We start from the raw sequence: 16,810 nt of genomic DNA on the forward strand, positions 1-16,810 counted from the left end.
CACACACCTTGACACTGAGGTGAAAAACTGCTTAAGGGGGTGAAAGAGGGCGGAAAGTCAGAACTGAGGGAAAAATCAGATGGAACTGAATTAAAAATCAGACCGAAGTGAAGGGAAAAAACAGAACTGAAGGGAATCGGTGAAGGGAAACCTCAGGTCCGTGATGGCGAGTGTGGGGGGGAGGCCCCCGTCCCCGGCAGCGCTGTGTGCGGGGGTTACCTCAGACCTCCTCGGGGGGGAGCGGGAGGCGCCAAACTCACTCCCTGCCTGGGCAATGCCTGACAGAGAGCGGCCGGGGCAGAGCTGGGGGACCGGGGGAAGGGGAGGGCGCTCCCCGGCTCCCCTCCCACCATCTCCGGATAAATGGGCCGCCGGGAGGCGGCGAGCGGGCGGACAGCAGCAGTCTGCGGAGGAGCGAGGCCCCTCCGGCCCCTTTCCCCGGCGCCCCCAGCGCTCCCTGCCGGCGGGGCCGCCTCGAGCTCCGCCGCACGTAAACGCCGCATCCCCCGCGGGACTATTGGGGAGGGGGGGATCGGGACTTTTCTTCCCTTCCCCGGGGGCCGCCTTGACGGGCAGGGGGCGGGCAGGACGCGGGGGCCGGGTAGAGGGGAGACGGCTGGGATAGCCCGGTCCTGCCGGTGCTGGCTTTTCCTCCTGCAGCAACCTCAGCCCGGGCTCCTGACAGGCTGGTGGCGCCGATCCGGATTAAGGGGGTGCCCCCCGGGCTCCTCTCCTCTACCCTCCCTCCGCGGCGGGCAGCGCTGGAGGATTTTCTCCCGCTCTGTCCCCCTCGCTGCCCCCCAGACATGGTAGGTCACCTACAGCTGCAAGGGATGGACGAGAGCCTGAAAGAGAAGAGCCGGGAAGGCTTGCTGGACAGCCCGGACTCGGGGCTGCCCCCCAGCCCCAGTCCCCCTTTCTACTCCCTCTCGCCTGGCGAGGGCCGAGCCGGGGGCAGCAGCACGGACCCGACGGCCCCGGGGCACCGTGGAGAGGCCAAGGACGGCAAAGTGGTAAGAGGCAAACCCTGGGGCACTGGGATCTCTGTGCTCCGGGGTCGGGGCAGGAGGAAAGTTGGGCAGCAAAGAAAGGGCCTGTGCCCTTCGACTGGGGCTTCCCTGGGCTGTGTCCCCCCCTCCCCTCAGCGCCTGTCCCCCTGCACTGGGGGCTGAGGGCTCTCCCGTGGTGGCTGCAGTGCGGTGCTGGTGATGCCACCGGTGTGTCCAGCAAGGGGCTTGGCCAAGTGTCAGCCTGGGGTTTTCAGAGGAATGCACAGAAGTGTCGGCAGTTTGGCTGGGGAGACCCTAATAATGGCATGGGAGTGAAACCCAGGTCTCAGAAGGGCTCCTCTGCCTACCTTAAGAAGAGAAAAATGTATTTACAGTGACAAAAGACAGTGACACTGTCCTGCCTGGTACATACAGGTTGGAGCTCCATCCATCTGGATCAAGGCAGGGTTCTCCATCCAGCTCCCAGCCATCCTCACGCTCCAGCATCCCACGTTGGGTTTGTCAGCAGCGTGGAGCCACGTTTGCTGGAGCCCTGTGCAAGAGAGACAAAAGTGCCCAGTAACTTTGGGTAGTGTTGGGATGTCTGTCCAGGGAGTTGGTATGGAGTCTGTGTGCTGCTACCCTGTGCTGGAGTGGGGTTTTGTGGCATGAGCCTGCGTGGAAGGTTTGTGCTCTGGAGGGTTGGTTGGTGGTTTGTAAGCTCAGACAGCTGGCAGTAGCACTGCAGATCTTGGTTAGCCTGACACGGTGCCAGTGAAGTGGTTGACTGTGGAGTAGGATTTGGGTAGATTTATTGTGACTATTATTCTGTTTTATTTTGTTCATTTCTATCCCTCAGCTATAAAAACCTGTTTTTAAAACACAAACTTCAGAGCCTATGCAACGGTGGTGGAGGTTTTTAAAGGATGATTGAAGTTCTTCCCCAGGGATCCTTCAATTTTATTTTTTTTTTAAACACATATAAAATACATTTGTAGGAGCATTCAACACAGTTAATTGGCTTCTACATGGGATAAAAACTGCAGCACAAAACTTTCCATGGGAAAAATATATCCACCTATGGATTAGTGAGAATTCAAAGCCTTTGTCCCAGTAGAGACATTTTGCAACAACTTCTCATACCCACATTTACTTTCTCAAGTTCTAAGGCTATTTTAGCATATTATTGTAAACTGTCTTTTACTCCCAAGCATGCCAAAACCTTCCCCCCGTGAACAATGACTCCTTCTCACCAGACTAAGGTGGGTAGGGTCTGAGGTTTTAATTATAAAAATAAAATCTCAGAACCTCTAGTGCTGTGGTTCCAAAACGTGCAGTTTTACCTGCAGCTGCCTGGGGGTGTGTGCCATCTTGGGGGGACTGGTTCTGTACAAAAGAGTTAGCCACATGCCTCTGATTTGGCAGGATCAGACTGTTGCTGTGTAGTTCTAAAATAAAATGTGGGAGGAAGATGAATGAAAGCTTGCTGGACCAGAAAACAGCGAGGGTGGAGGTGTCTGCAAAGCTGTGTATGGGGGTATGTTAGTCTCCATTCTAGTAATATGGCACTTGGCCACCATTCCTCCCAAGAAAGCCCTTACATAGTGAAGATGAAAGAGCATTAAAAAAAAACCTGCTCCAGTTTTGGGGCTCTTAGGACTGAGAGGTTTAGTGCTTGTCCTGTAGAAAAAAAAGAAGTTATTCCTATGATCTGTGTAAGGCAAAATTAAGTTTTGCAGGTTTTGTTTTATTATTATATTGGTCATAAATGGGATGTTTTACACATTTCAGAGGCACACTGTTTCCAAATTTTATATCCCATGGTTAGCCCTGGGCTCCTGCTCTTAGAGGAAGGGTTTCCTACACTGTGGATATTCCCATACCCTTAGTAGGTACAGAATGGTGCAAAGATCCTAACACTGAAACCAAGCTGACTGTATTGTTTGGAGTGTGCTCTTTAATTCAGACTGCAAAATAATGAAGTGAAGAGGAACTTTCACTCTCTTTGACTGTACAGAGAGTTTCACTTCTCATTTCTACCCTGCAAATACTGTACTTGCAGCTGTTACTAAGAAAGCAGGAAAAATATGGGCAGCATCACTTGAATTTCAGTGTCTAATTAGCTTTAATTTTCCCATTTAACAAGGACTTGCAGATCTATGAGCAATTACACAATCCATGAATGTGCTTCTGTTTAACTCTGCTGTTCATCAGAGCATGCAGAATTGGCAAATCAATAATTGCAGCTATTTGCACACCAAGGCATGTTTAGTTTTGGGTTTTAATGACTTATTATAGTGGTGTTTGTTTGGCTTATAAACGTGACAGAGGCAGGAAGGCAGCCTGCACTGTATTGTAACACTATAAAACCATGTAGAAGCTTAGTCACTTATGGCCAAAATTCTGCTATTTACAGTTACAATAAATTGCTGTCAGGTGAAGAAAACAACATTCCAGATCTGTGGGAAGTGCTTTCTGCTATTCCTTGCTCCAGAACTCTCAAACCCAGCATTCTGAACCCAGTTGTGTTCTTTTGCTCCAGCTTCAGTGCTATATTAAAGACTTTTTCTGCTCTGGGACAGCACTTCTCATGTAGACTAAAATAGGGTTGCACGTGCTTATCGAAGACTTTCTTGTGTGTAAAATCCATACTCTCCCTGCACTGTGTTATTAACTGTGACTCTGAAAAAGTAAACTCTTGTCTTTAATAAGCACGACTTTGTTTCAAAGACAATGCACCATTTATTCACATTTAGCCAGCCAATTTGGCTACAGCACTGGGATCCAAGAAAATATGAAAGGCAATTTAGGGCCAGAGTCATAAATACCACAAGTTCAACACCATTTAGGGACTTTTTTTTTTTTTTTTTTTCATTTTACTTGCAGTGCAGGAGAAATTGGCTTTTGTTTCTTCAAATAAAGTCCATGTAGGGAATTTGTCAATTGTTTTGTGCTTGAGTGCAAATATCCTACTGAAAATAGAGGGTGACTTAGTTTTTACTTAGTTCTGCCCTTTAAATCTGAAACATGATTAAATTGATTCTTAGGGCTTGGGTCAATGAATTCTCTAGGCTTTGTGTGCAACGCTGGGTCAAAAGGAACATAAATACAGAAAAGAAATATCTAATAATATGCACAAAGAAGGTGTTGCTGGAAGGGTAGGGAATTAAAGGACATCAAAGTAGCCAGATCTGCTTAGAGTTCTCCCTGTTCTTGCCCTGGGATATAATTTTAGCTTAGAAGAACTGCTTTTGAGCTGTGCTGAACCAAGTGCTTTCCATTCAATGGCCTAATTCCCAATAGTTATGAGGGGAGACCAGGATCCCGTTCATCTGCAGAACTATCAGAAGTGCCTTCTTGTAGCAGCAGATTTCTTATTCCTACCCATCCCTGTTGCCACTGCAATCAAGTCCTTTTTATTGGAGAGACTGAAGTGTTGATGCATTCAGCCTGCCTCACCGTGCTCTGCTTTCTGTAGGACTGTATCCCAATGGATCAGCTGTCAGGTGAACACCCCCCATAGGGAATTTCTACTTACATTCAGGAAGCAGTGTGGTGCCAGATTTCAGTCTTGTGTGGTGGGAGGAGATTCCAGCTTCATCTCAAGTGCAGAGGAGGAGGAGGAGGATGCATTGCCCCTTGGCACAGCCTTCACAGACATGGTCCCAATGATGAGGTCCAGGTCTTCATGTGTGCCAGCCCTGTTGGATTTATGGCTGATGTTTAAAAAACCAGACAAACCCAAAAATACCTCTTCCTGACATGCTGCATTATGAAGAGCCCTGTGACTAAAGAGCCAAGCACCTCATCTTACTCTGAGAGCACTCCAGAACTGCCTTCTGGGGACTGGGAGGGGAATGTGGCCATCAAATTGTTTCCAGGCTATTGGTAACCTCCAGACCTGCCAACACCTACAGTGAAAGCACACATCAGGGAAAGGCCCAGCACCCTCAACCTGAGCCAGCTTCCAGCCCACACAGCAGGTGACACCACTCCCCAAGCCCACATGGATCCCAGCAGCTCTGGAGAAAGCCTCAGGCATGTTTGGGGAGCCAGGCACCCATCTGGCACAGCTCCAGGGCTTGCATTTGCAACCTGGCATCCTGACCCACTTTTGAACCACTCCTGTGGGATGGGATCCTGCAGGAATTCCCCAGGCAGGGTTTGGCAGTGGTTTCCATTCCGTGCCTGTGTCTGCTGCCTGGGGAAGGCCAACCCCACCTGGGTGTCCCCTGTCCCTCAGCCCCATCCAGTTCTGAACACTCACCTGCTCCTTTTTCTCCTTGGTTCAACACCAGCAAGGAAGGAGAGGGAATGGCTCTGGGCCTCTGCAAACTGTGACAGTTCTGGGCAGAAATGATCATAGAGTTCTCATCATCTTCTCTGAAATATTTGGCTGTATCTAGGGTTGGGACTTCAGGCTGTTCAGTTTCCACTGTGCCCCTGACAAAAAGCAAAGCAGCAGAAATTTGAAATAGAAGAGGGAGATAGGCAGGAAGGATGTAATTCTGTGAAATAACAAAGCCTTGTTTTCTACCTGAGGTCTGCATTTAACTTTTATCACCTCCCAGTATAATCTCATCCATCTCCAGCGTAAATTACTCGTGATGTGCAATATGTGAAAATATTGGGAAAATAAATGGTCTGTGAAGCAAATATGGCTTATCAGCTAGAGTGGAGAATGTAGATGTGTGTCAAATAACTCAGCCAGATCTTTCATTATAGCTGTAAATAACAGCTGAGTAAAATGACATTTTCATGGACCTGACATAATGGGAAGATGTGGTGAGAGATTTGTTGATGCCTTAGCTAAGTTAGGAGCTGGGAATTTGGGAAGCTGTATCCTGTTTGTAGCACTGATGCTTGGAAAATAGTTTCCCCTCACACTCCACAGAGATCTGGTGCCACATCTTGGTGCCTTCTACATAATGAGCACAGCAAAAGGAATCAGTCAGTTCTGGTCCTTCCTGCCCTCTGGGGAAAGGCATATTTGGTTTATTTATTTCAAGTCACATTAATTTCCTTTCTTTTTTTTGTTGCTTTGCTGCCTGGAATTGAGAAGCTAAAGAGCAGTCAGTATATTTCAGGCCAGTTTCTTGTCACTTTCTTCCTCATCTTTGTATATTATTTGATAACTCTTCTCCCATTCATGTCAGTTTCCCCCAGCAAAAAGTATCCTAACAGCACACTGACTCCACATAAATATTAGGGGTAAAATAACATTATTCTGACCACTGTGCTATATTTGCTCTTACTCAGAACTCTGCAATCTAAAGAAACCCAGGAACCTGTCACTCAGATGGCACTTGTAGCAGGTACAAAGCAATGGCACAGAGTTGAAGGATGTGTGTCTGTCCTAAAGCAAGAGTCCTACATAATATTCCACAAAGGAAATGCTCTTGTTTAGCTGTGGATGGAATTCCATTCAGCAACCAATTTTATCTGTGTTAATCTATGTGCTACTTGAAAAAAAGCAGAGTTCAGCTGCCCAGGCTGTTACATGCCTGAAAGGCATCAGAGTTAAGGCAGAGGGAAAAATGCAGCCAAACAAGAAAGCACTTCAGCTTTTTAATAAGACTGTAATCCTTTGCTGGCTGAAACAAATGATGTCCTGCAAAGGAAATAAAAATGATAGCACATTTACTGCTTCATTTTCAACTTGGCTCTGTTTTAAGGACATAACATCTATGTGTGGGGCTCGCTTTTTGATCTCTCCAGTATCTTCCCTTCCTTCTCCACAACTGTCCTGGGCTACCAGACTCCTCCTCTGCCTGCAGAAAGATCACAAGGTTGTGGTAACTTTTGTGGAGCTGTATTGCATAAGTAGGATCACAGCTCCAGTTCCTGGGGACAGAGCCAGCAGGTCTCAGTAGGACTGAGAAGTCCCTGGGGTTTGTTCTCAGGATGGACAGACCTCAGCTGTGGATCACTTGTGGCCAGAGTGGTCCAAAGATGTGGATTTCTGCTCTTCACCATCCTCAGTGGTGTGCAGCAAGCTGTGTTCCTACCAGCCCATCTGTAATGCAGGGCAATAAAGGAACTCACCTTGTTTGCCAAGTGTCTGGAGATTGATGAAAGTTTGCTAGAAATGCACCAAAGATTGGCATTTTCTCCAGGGAGCTCAGCAGCCCAGTGTGCCTCTTCTTTCAACTGTTCCTGTGCAGAACAAAAAAGAATTAAGTCAGTATTTTTTTTGACAGGCAGAACATTTGTCTTTAGTTTTTGCCTTAAAATGGACTGGAAGGAGCTGGTGTCAAACTCTTGCCAAAAAGCCTGCTTTTGACACGTGCCAAGCATATAACATTTCAGCCCCAATGACAAGTCTTTTGGAAAGCTCATATCCTCTGTTCCTTGCTTTCCAATTCCAGGTGAGATGCAGGAGCAGCTATTTCAGAACATCACTGTACGTGAAACAAAATGCAGGTCTGAGATTGATGCTTGTTACAGCATCAGGAAATACATTATGAAATGTCTTTTTTGTCATCCTTTCCTGCCCAGAGCAAGGTAACCCCACGATGGAAATCCTCTCATCATCACTCCATCCAGAACTATCCTGGAGAAGGCTTAATCCTTTTCTCACCAAATTCAGTGGCAGCTTTTTGGCTCTGATTGATTTCAGACATGCACGACAGAGCCTCAGGTTCCCTGAGCACACTGCTATTGTTTCTGCAGCATCTTCTTTCCTTTTCCTTCCTCTGGGACTCTTCAGCAGCCACTTTGTCCTCTGTCCCCAGGGAGCAGCATCCCTGGCACACATGGAACCTTTTCTGTATAAACTTGGGGGCAGCTGCCCCAGCACTGTTCCTGCTGAGCCACGGGAAGGACCTCACCTCCTGTATCCCTGTCTCTGGGGATGTGTAGAGCCTGCTCCTTGTCAGCATATATCAGCAAGAAGTGTGGAGGTTTATTTGCCTGGGAGCACTGAAATGGCTTCTTTAAAATGGCACTTTACAGGTGCCCTGTGAAGAGATCTGGGTTTCTCCTGTGTTAATCTAGCAAAGCAGCCTCATGGTTACCATCCCTGAAGTGTTACCTGGCATTCTCCCATCCCTAAGCAAATACTGTCCTGTTTTTGACAGTGGAACAGAAATATCCAACCTGAAAGAGAGGTTCACCATTTTACTTGACAGTTTAACACAGTAAAGTGCAGAGGTATTTCAGTAGGAAAGAGTAAACAGCTCTGTGGCTTTGGGACACAGAATTGAAGGGTTTGGCAAATTCAGATGAAGCAGTGGCATTTTTGCTGCAGCCTAAGGCAGAAAGCCCAAGCCACTGGAGAAAAACAGCCCTCAGCTAGTGGGAAGTGATGCTGTTGAGTGGACTTGGCAGAGCTTTGCCAGTTTACACCAACTTGAGGGATAACTTGGTGAGCATTTGGAGGCCTGGAAGGGCAGAAGCTGCAGTACCTCACCCACCACTGCCAATAGGAACCAGGTCACAGCTCCACCATTCTCTCCCACCCAACCAAAAGATGCTGGGGAAGGTGTAAAGGGGTGTCAGGGGAAGAGAAAGCCAAGACAAAACTATATCCTCAGCTGCCATGAGAGGATTCTGGGAGTCCTGAGGTTATTTTACTGACTTGGACTGCTGAAATACTGCTGTCATTTTAAGCACATAAGGCCTGTGCATGGAAAAAAAGGAAGTGGAAAAACTCCATGAGCTTTTCAGCCACATAGAGACCTTCCAACCATGCACAGAGACTGCCAGCCATCTCTTTTAAAGAGATCCTGTGTCCCTATGTGCCATAAATCAGTGCTGACAGAAGAGTGGTGGCAGGGATCAGAACCTGCAATGACATTTTTCCAGGAGGGCAGAATTAAACTTATTTAGCTGCTGGGCTTGGTCCAGACACCAGACACAGGATCCCTGTATGTGGGAACTGATGTTTAGGAACACTCCAAGTATAGAGAAGAGGGATTACTCATTTTTGTGGTGGGCAGAGAAGCCCAGGCTGGACTGTGACAATTTGTCAGAATAATTAACTTCAGGGGGAAATTATTCTTAGAAGGCCAGTTTTAGTGTCACGAATTGGAGCAGCTCCATTCATTAAAAAGTCCTGGTCTGAAACTGGTTTCCTGCATTGCAGAGGCCACAAGGTGCCCCAGTGTCTCACCCCACACTCCCTTTGCATGGTTAACTAGAATGTCTCTTGGAGCACAACAGCCAATTTTGGCACTGAGAGTTCACCAACAGCAAGGGTATCACTTCCCTCACTGCAAGGGATACATTATTTTCAGCATGTATATATATATATGCATCTCATTTAAGTAGATCCTTCAAGCCAGCAGACTCTGGCCCTATTTCTGTCTCAGACTGACTGTAGTTTTCCATGCTGTTACACTTTAAGTCTTCGTAAGGCTTGATGATTCACAATAGGGCTAAAGAAACCCCCCAGATAATTCCTTTGAGAAACAAGAAAGAAAGAAGGGCTGAATTTCAACAACCACTGCAGCATGGGCTGCCAAACATCTGGGCAGTGTCACTTACCTGGGGGATGTGGAGCACCTGATGGTGCTGAAGGTGCTGCTGCCAGCTGTGGCACAAGATGAACCCTGCCAGCCTCCTCTGTTGTGTCACAACACTTTCTGTGCTCTCTTTTCCTGCAGATGCCTTACCTGCTTCTCAACCCCTCCATGCTGGAGATAAGGCCTCGAATGTACCCTGTGTTTTTTGGAGAAAGCATTGAGGTCAGCCCTGAGCCTGTCCAGGAAATCAGGTACAGATGGGATTGGGCCTTTTCCTGTCGTTTTCCTGGTGCTTTTCCTTCTGCAAGACCAAGAGGTGTTTACCTGGGGGCCATGGGTATTTTGATGGAATAGAGGGTCAGGTTGGAGGGTTGTGCCTCAACTAAAGATATTGACAGCAGCAGAGGTGGGGAGGAGGAGGCAGGAACTGGAGGGAGCTTGAAAGAGAGGAAGGCTTTCCTTCCAAGGCCATGAGAGAAAACTATTGCTGTCTGTAGGTTTGATGGGTTCCACTAAGTAACCTGTTGGTCTTTAATCCTGTTCCTTGCTTACTTGTGTCCTCAGAAGAAACACCACCTTTATAACTGGCACATTTGTTAGCCCTTGCAGCAGAGAAACCAACATTAGACCAGTCCACAGAGACAAAACGAGCTCCTTCTAATGAGGAGCTGGTCCCTCAAGGCAGTGCTGGAGGTGTTCTGACCTCCTGTGGGGCTAATGGATCAGTGTTGGGCTCTGCTTTTCTTTCACTCCTCTGCTGGTGTGGAATGTACTCTGCAAACAACACGGAGCTTGGGAGGGTGGGAGGACCCCATTCCCAATTCCCACCCCTCTCAGCCTCTGGTAAGGTCTCTCTGGAAGTGTATCCCAGTAAATCTCTGCTGGCTGAGGAACTGCCAGCGGGCAGGTTTTTATGGTGATTACATGGGAGCACACATTACATGTGTGCTGAATGACTTGCTTACACCCTAGCTGTGCAAAATACATTACAGCAGCTCGGATTACAGGCAGTGCACAATCAGTCAACCCCCCTCCGGGGGGGAGGTAATGACAAGCACACACCCAGCTTTTAATCTTTTTTACGTGGAGCTGCACATTCCTTGGCTGCTGATTGCTGGAGGAGCCTTTGGGGAGCAGGAGAAACAAGTGAAAGTCCTGCTGCTCCCCATGGCCAGGGATTCTAGGAAAAGCCCTTTAGGTGTCCATAACAAGTAGGTTGCCCCTGACCCCAGTGTGACATCCCACACCCGTGGACCACCAGCAGCATCTATCCAGCCTGCTCTGAGGGGCAGTGACAGCCCTCAGGCCCCCACTAGCAGCAGGGACCATGGTGAGCCCTACCACGAGTCAGTGTTTCAGGGTTTCAGTGTTTCAGCATTTCAAGTTGATGCTGCATGGCTGTGCTTGTTGAAAACGCTCAGGAAAAGGCTAGATGAAGAATTTTCCTGGGATTTCAAGCTTTTGCTGCACAGTCCATGGATGAATTTCCATTCCTCAGCTTCTGACCAACCTCAGCTGAGGGGTTTCACCACCTCTTGACATCCTTTGCTAACAGGGAGTTTGCCTCCAGCGTAGCTCTCAGGGCTGAGCTGCAGGGTTGGCTGCAGGAAGAGGTCATAAGCATTGTCAGCTCCAGAGGGTTAGAGAAGAGTCCTTCCCATCTTTTCTCCTTTGCTCCCTGGGCTGTGTCCCTGATACCTTCCTGTCCTCCACAGGTGCAATTCGGAGGTGAAGTACGACTCGGAGAAGCATTACCGGGATGACATCTTCTATGGCCCCATCCCCACTGTCACCACCTACAGTGAGACAATTATTGCTGCTCCCAACTGCACCTGGAGGAACTACAAGTCCCAGCTGATCTTTGAGCCCCGCCAGAAGCCACTGAGGTTTCAGAGCACCACCATCATTTTCCCTAAGTGTGCCAAGAACATTTACCGGACCACCCTCAACTACAGCTTGGGTTGTGCCAAGCGCTGGTTTGCTTCCAGTGTGCAGCTGGAACTCTGTGAGGAAACCAACCCCTGTGTCATCTACAGTGAGAGCCTCTGATCCACCCTGCTGCTGGCAACCTGGTGACCTCAAGGAGGTCGTGGCCTTCGCTGGGTTTCTGGCTGGGCCTTCATTGGTGGTGACTGAGAACACGTTCTGGGTGAGGCTGAACTGGCTGGGAGGAGGCTTGCAGGGCATGGGATGGTTTTGATCAGTGAGAGGCTGGCTTGTATTTTGTGACATTCCTGACGTTCATGATCTGGAATTTATTTTATTTTTTTTCCCCAAGCATATCTATTTTTGACTTTGTGTGTAGATGAAATCAAGATGACAAAGGACCCCACTACCCAACGCAGAGCGCTGCCTCCTGAGCTCTGCAGGTCTTGTCTAGCACAAAGGTGAGACTCAACTCTAACCTTCAGAGCTATTTTGATCTCTGCAAAAGGAACATCAGCTGCAGAGTCAGCATCCAGTCTGCCCAACATACACAAGCCAGGTCTTTCAGAGTTTAAATGCAGAGGAGGTGGCTATTTCTGTCAGTACAACACTTCTTTCTCCAACAGCTCATCTGTGAGATTGCTGCAGTCTTGCAGCACTGCAGTAACTTCAGGCCTTATGTACTGAGAGGAGTGAGGACTGCCTCTGAAAATGAGCATGAGAAGAGGTGTGCAGTGCTCTTGCCAGCAGGTAGATGTTTATGTACCACAGCAAGGTGTACACAACCAGGAGATGGGAGAAATGCCTACCCTGACACATGGCCACCTCTTCTGTGAGCCCAGCCAAGAGCATGCAGGGGAAGACTGAGGAAACTTGATACCTGAAGGGCTATTTTCTAAAAGTGTCCAAATGCCCTTTTTCCAAAATGCTGTCACAGTCCTGTGCTGTTGTCTTGAAGACACAGTTTACAGGGATCTTTACTAAACACTTGCAACTCTTTGGAGTTTCTTCTGTGTTGTAGAGATGAGTGTGGTACAGGGAGATTCTGTCTTGCTTCAGAGAAGCCAGTGCAGGGTTAACTCATGAGCAGGGTTGTTTCCATACCTGTGGCACAGACAGCTTCACTGACTCTGGGGGAGCAGCCAGACTTTCTCAGTGTAGAGCTTCAAGTATTGCAGAGCCCAAGTCCAGTGCTTCCTGATCCACCAGGCTGTAGGAATTCAACAGGTCCTTCACAAACAGCTGAGCTGTCTCTGCAAAAAGATCAAGAAACACTGAGGTGCAGCCATCCTGAGGCAAATTGTTCCCTGCTCCTGAATCACATCTCCTGATATCCCTTCCCTTTGGTAGCTTGTTAAAATTCTGCAAAAGCCTGGGTTCCTGCAAGCATAACCTTTGCAAATGGCATGGAATTGTCTCCAGAAATCTTACCAAGAATTTTTGCATGCTACTCAGAAGAGCCCAGACTTAGAAAATAACCACACAGCTCCAGAAATTAATTCCCAGCTTTCCCTATTCTAAACTTTCCATTTTGTTCCCGACTTGCTGCGAGTCTGATCAAGTTATTTCAGAACATAAATGAGCAGCCAAGTCAGAAAACCTATTAACAGTATCTACAAGACAGAGCTGGTTGCCCAGAACAGTTGACGCACAAACCCTCAGAGATTAAAAAATCTGAAAAACTTTAAAAAAAGCATAAAATTAAGTAGTGACTTATACTTTTTTTCCGTAAGCTTTGAAAGGCAATTAGTAGATATGAGCAGAGCTGTGACCTTTCTGAAAGAGTTCTCTGATTTAAAATGAAGCACATTTTTTCCACCAGAGACAAGTACAAGGTCTTTAAATACAAATTTAAATCCTGACAGCTGGAGCATCACTAGTACCACAAGATGAGTGCTGTAGCAGTGAGGAACTCTGCCTCTCCTTTGGGGAGTTGGGGAGAAATCTCTCAAAGGATTTCCAAGGCTTCCACCTACTGTTGAATTCTTTACAGCAACACAGAAACAAGGATTATGTTTGTCACTGGGCAGCCTCTGCTGTCACTGTCAGCATCAAAGCCTGGAAAAGCAACATCTGCCTCCAAAGGGATTATGAAGCCTGAAGCAACCTTCTCCCCAGAGCTCCAGGATGAGTGTGGTCCCAGTGCAGTGCAAGTGGATGATGCACTTACCTGTCAGCTTCTCCTGGGGGGGTCTGTCCTGTTTGCCAAGTGCCTTGGGAGCAGTAGGAACACTCATCTACCTTCCTGGGTCCTTCAGGAAGGCTCTGGAGGGCTCTTCCCTTGCACCTTGTGAGTCTGTGGCAAAGGGATGGGTTTCCAAGCTGAGCTCCAGTGTAATCTAGGCTCCAAAGCAGGGTCAGTCTTCACACCCTGCAGCCTGACAGATTGGATTGCAGGCACTTCCACTGAGCAAGCATGGAGAAGGGCTGATTTCCAAGCTGAAGGGATGCCAGGGACTCCCTGTTCTGACCATACATCAGGCTTTTCTCCTGTTAACAGATTATTCCCCTGCTCCAAGCACAGAGCTGCAGGTTTTGATCACACTGGCTTTGGTCAGGACAGGTTTTCCCCAGGAAATCTCTTTTTATCATGGCCAGCTGCAGGCTGCTGCTTACTTTGTCCACTGTTAGTTCTTACTAAGCATGGGCTGCAACAGGAAAAAAATTAATTAAAAAAAAATTTAAAAACCCTGGAAAAATAGTGTGTGAACACAGCTCCAGTGGAGAGCTGAACCAGACTTTCACCACAAAGGGACAGAGGCTGCTAAGGCAAAGTCACAGGTGAGGGTGACTCCAGGAGGGTGCATTGCAGCCTTGGCACTGGAGGGTCCCCACACATCCAGGCCAAGGGCTTTTTTTGAATGCTTTGCTTTCTCTGCAAATAGACCAGAAATGACCTAACATGTTCCTGCTCCGTTCAGCTTGAGCAACTTTTCTGGTTTTGCCATGTCAGAAAAAAAAGGAAAAAAAAAAAAAGCCACCCAGCAGCTTGGATTTCCCAGCTGCTGAACACCCTCTGTAGCCACAGACAGCCCATGGAGCTACCACCCTGGACCTCATCCAGGCTGTGACATTGCCAAATGCTTGAGGCCTGTACAACTTTTGGACAAATACATTCTTACACAATGCCTGTCCTGGGTCCATCACAAGCTGCTTTTCTTCTCAGTGGAAGGTGGTGTTGGAAAAGGACTTTGTTTTTCCTGAGCACAAGGAAAAAAAAAAAAGTGTCAGCTTGTCACCCTGGTGTGGGTGCAAATCTCACCCTCTGTCCCCTCTGCTCCCATCCCTGTGGTTGGGCAGTGGTAGAAGAGCCAAAGTTCCTCATGCTCATGTTTGGGAAGAGTAGTGAGTTTTTTTGTTTGTTTTTGCCATGAACTTCCCTATAGGATGTTTGTACATCTAAAAGGAATTATTAGTCCAGCCAGAAAGGTTTTTTCTTTGAAATGGAGCATTAGTCATCTCAACCAGGAGATCTTTGTTCATGAACATTTTCTCAAAGACACAAATGATAAATTTAGACCATGGAAATGTTGCTTAGAAAGGTGACTTCCCTCGAGCAGCTGGGACTGGAGCTACTTCATGGTTTCTCCCCAGGATCTGGCTGTGCCTGTTGCCCACAGTCCTCTAAAGCCTGGGAGATAAAGTCAGACTCTGCCTTCAGGAATTATCTTTCATTAATTGTTCTGTTGGGGGGTTTTTTGAGAGCAGAAAATTTCCCAGAAGGCACCTGTTTTGGGGAGGGGAATCCCTGTCCAGCTCAAAGGTGCAGGGTTTGCCCTTCATCCCTGTGATCCTTTTGCCCCTGACTGCCAGAGGAGATGCTGGTACTGCTCTGTCTGCATTGCTCTCACTGGGGCCAGGAAGAGGGAACCCAACCACAGCATTGATCTTTCAAAATCTGCAGAATACTTTGCACAAAACTCAGAGAGCAGCTTCCACCAAAACAGTTTACTGCTTCTTTCATCTTTAATTTTTTTTTCTCATTTTATTTTTTAAATTTTCTTTTCCTAAGCCAGCTCTGCTTTTCTAATGTGAAACACAGACAGATTTGCACCCTAGGTGCATACTTGCTAGGAATGATGAAATGAGGTTTGGGTGTTGAGATAGCAGTGTTTGAGTGAGCTGCTGGTCAGAGAAGTGAGTGCTGTTTACTATTTATGTTGAGTATGTCTTAAAAAAAAATGGGAAAGGTCACCAGAAGGCTGATGAGCAAATGACTTTGTAGAGCAAACTGAGGATTAAGGCTGTGTGAATCTGATCTAGAGGTGAAGGGTTCTGTGAACCCTGAGCTAGGATACTTCATAGCTTTAACCTGCCATTTTTCCTTTAGGAAAGAGCATCCTTTAGAGCTGAAACAAAACCAGCTCCATCCTCTGGCACAGTTATTCAGTCTCACTGTGAGGATCAGTGTTGTTCAGACTTATGAGAGCTGTCCCTGTGTGGGATGGGGGAACACCTCACAAGGAGTGATGGTTCTGGTTGTGGGATGTTCACATTTCTACTGCAAGATAAAATCTGTTCCCTGAGGATCACCCCATCACTCCCAACTTGATCTGTGTCTGACATCTCCCCCTAACACTCTCTGATAACAATTGTGTTTTGTAAGTCTTTGGGGGGGGGGGCACTAATTCCTTTTCAGACACTGTGCTGGCTGTCAAAATGAGCAGAGTATCCTACCCTGTGAATCACCATCTGAAGATGGGGCTGAAAGATGTTTGAGGGTTAGAGAAGGAAAAAAAAGAGCATAATACTGGTGGAAATGCTTAAGGATGTGTCATATTTTTATTTTTATAAGTCTGATTCTCTAAGTGCTTGTGAAGTACTTTACTGTTGTATATGTGGTGATGCAGTAGTTCACAATATCCTTTTATTTTTGTATATTCCCTCCTCCACAATAATCCCTTCCTGTTCAACTCATAGAGAGTAATTTAAGAAGACAAAATTTATATATCATAATAAAATGCTCAAACTGTCTTGTGGATGGATCTGGAGTTTCCTTCCTCTTCCTTATCCATTTCCTTGGTCCCTAATGCCCCTTTCCCATGGGATTCAGCCCAGCTCCCCATGGTCAGGCTGTGGATGCAGGTGTGGAAAACCACGCGTGCCCAGGGGAATCTGAAACAGCTCAAGCAAGTGGCACAAAACTGAACTCTTCCTACAGAGGCAGTTTTACCATTTCTTCACCTTTAGTTTCCCTCTCCCTCCTTAATCTCCCTCTGCCCAGCTATGAAGCTCTGCTGCTCAATCTAGTTAACTCCTCTCCCAGCTTTTCCCAGACACAGCTGATTTCATATCCAGGTGTCCTCATCCCAGTGCAGAATTGGACCCTCTCTGTGTCCTGCCTTCCTCAATGGCGAAGGAAAAACCCTAAAACCCTGCCCAGCCAGGGTGGGGCCTCTAAAACCAGAGCTGTGAATGCCTCAGGCTCAC

At 47.4% G+C, this 16,810-nt stretch overlaps 1 protein-coding gene across 1 annotated transcript; it reads left to right on the forward strand.

The window, feature by feature from the left end:
* The first annotated feature begins 450 nt into the window (after positions 1 to 450).
* On the forward strand, positions 451 to 11,594 carry LOC103528035 (refilin-A). Its single transcript, XM_030460577.1, has 4 exons — positions 451 to 490; positions 661 to 1,013; positions 9,596 to 9,705; positions 11,170 to 11,594. Exons 2-4 carry the CDS (start codon positions 807 to 809, stop codon positions 11,501 to 11,503), a joined length of 651 nt encoding a protein of 216 aa, XP_030316437.1. The 5' UTR covers positions 451 to 490; positions 661 to 806; the 3' UTR covers positions 11,504 to 11,594.
* Positions 11,595 to 16,810: the final 5,216 nt, after the last annotated feature.

The sequence above is a fragment of the Calypte anna genome, chromosome 15 (genome assembly GCF_003957555.1).
Source record: "Calypte anna isolate BGI_N300 chromosome 15, bCalAnn1_v1.p, whole genome shotgun sequence".
In the NCBI taxonomy this organism is placed as follows: domain Eukaryota; kingdom Metazoa; phylum Chordata; class Aves; order Apodiformes; family Trochilidae; genus Calypte; species Calypte anna.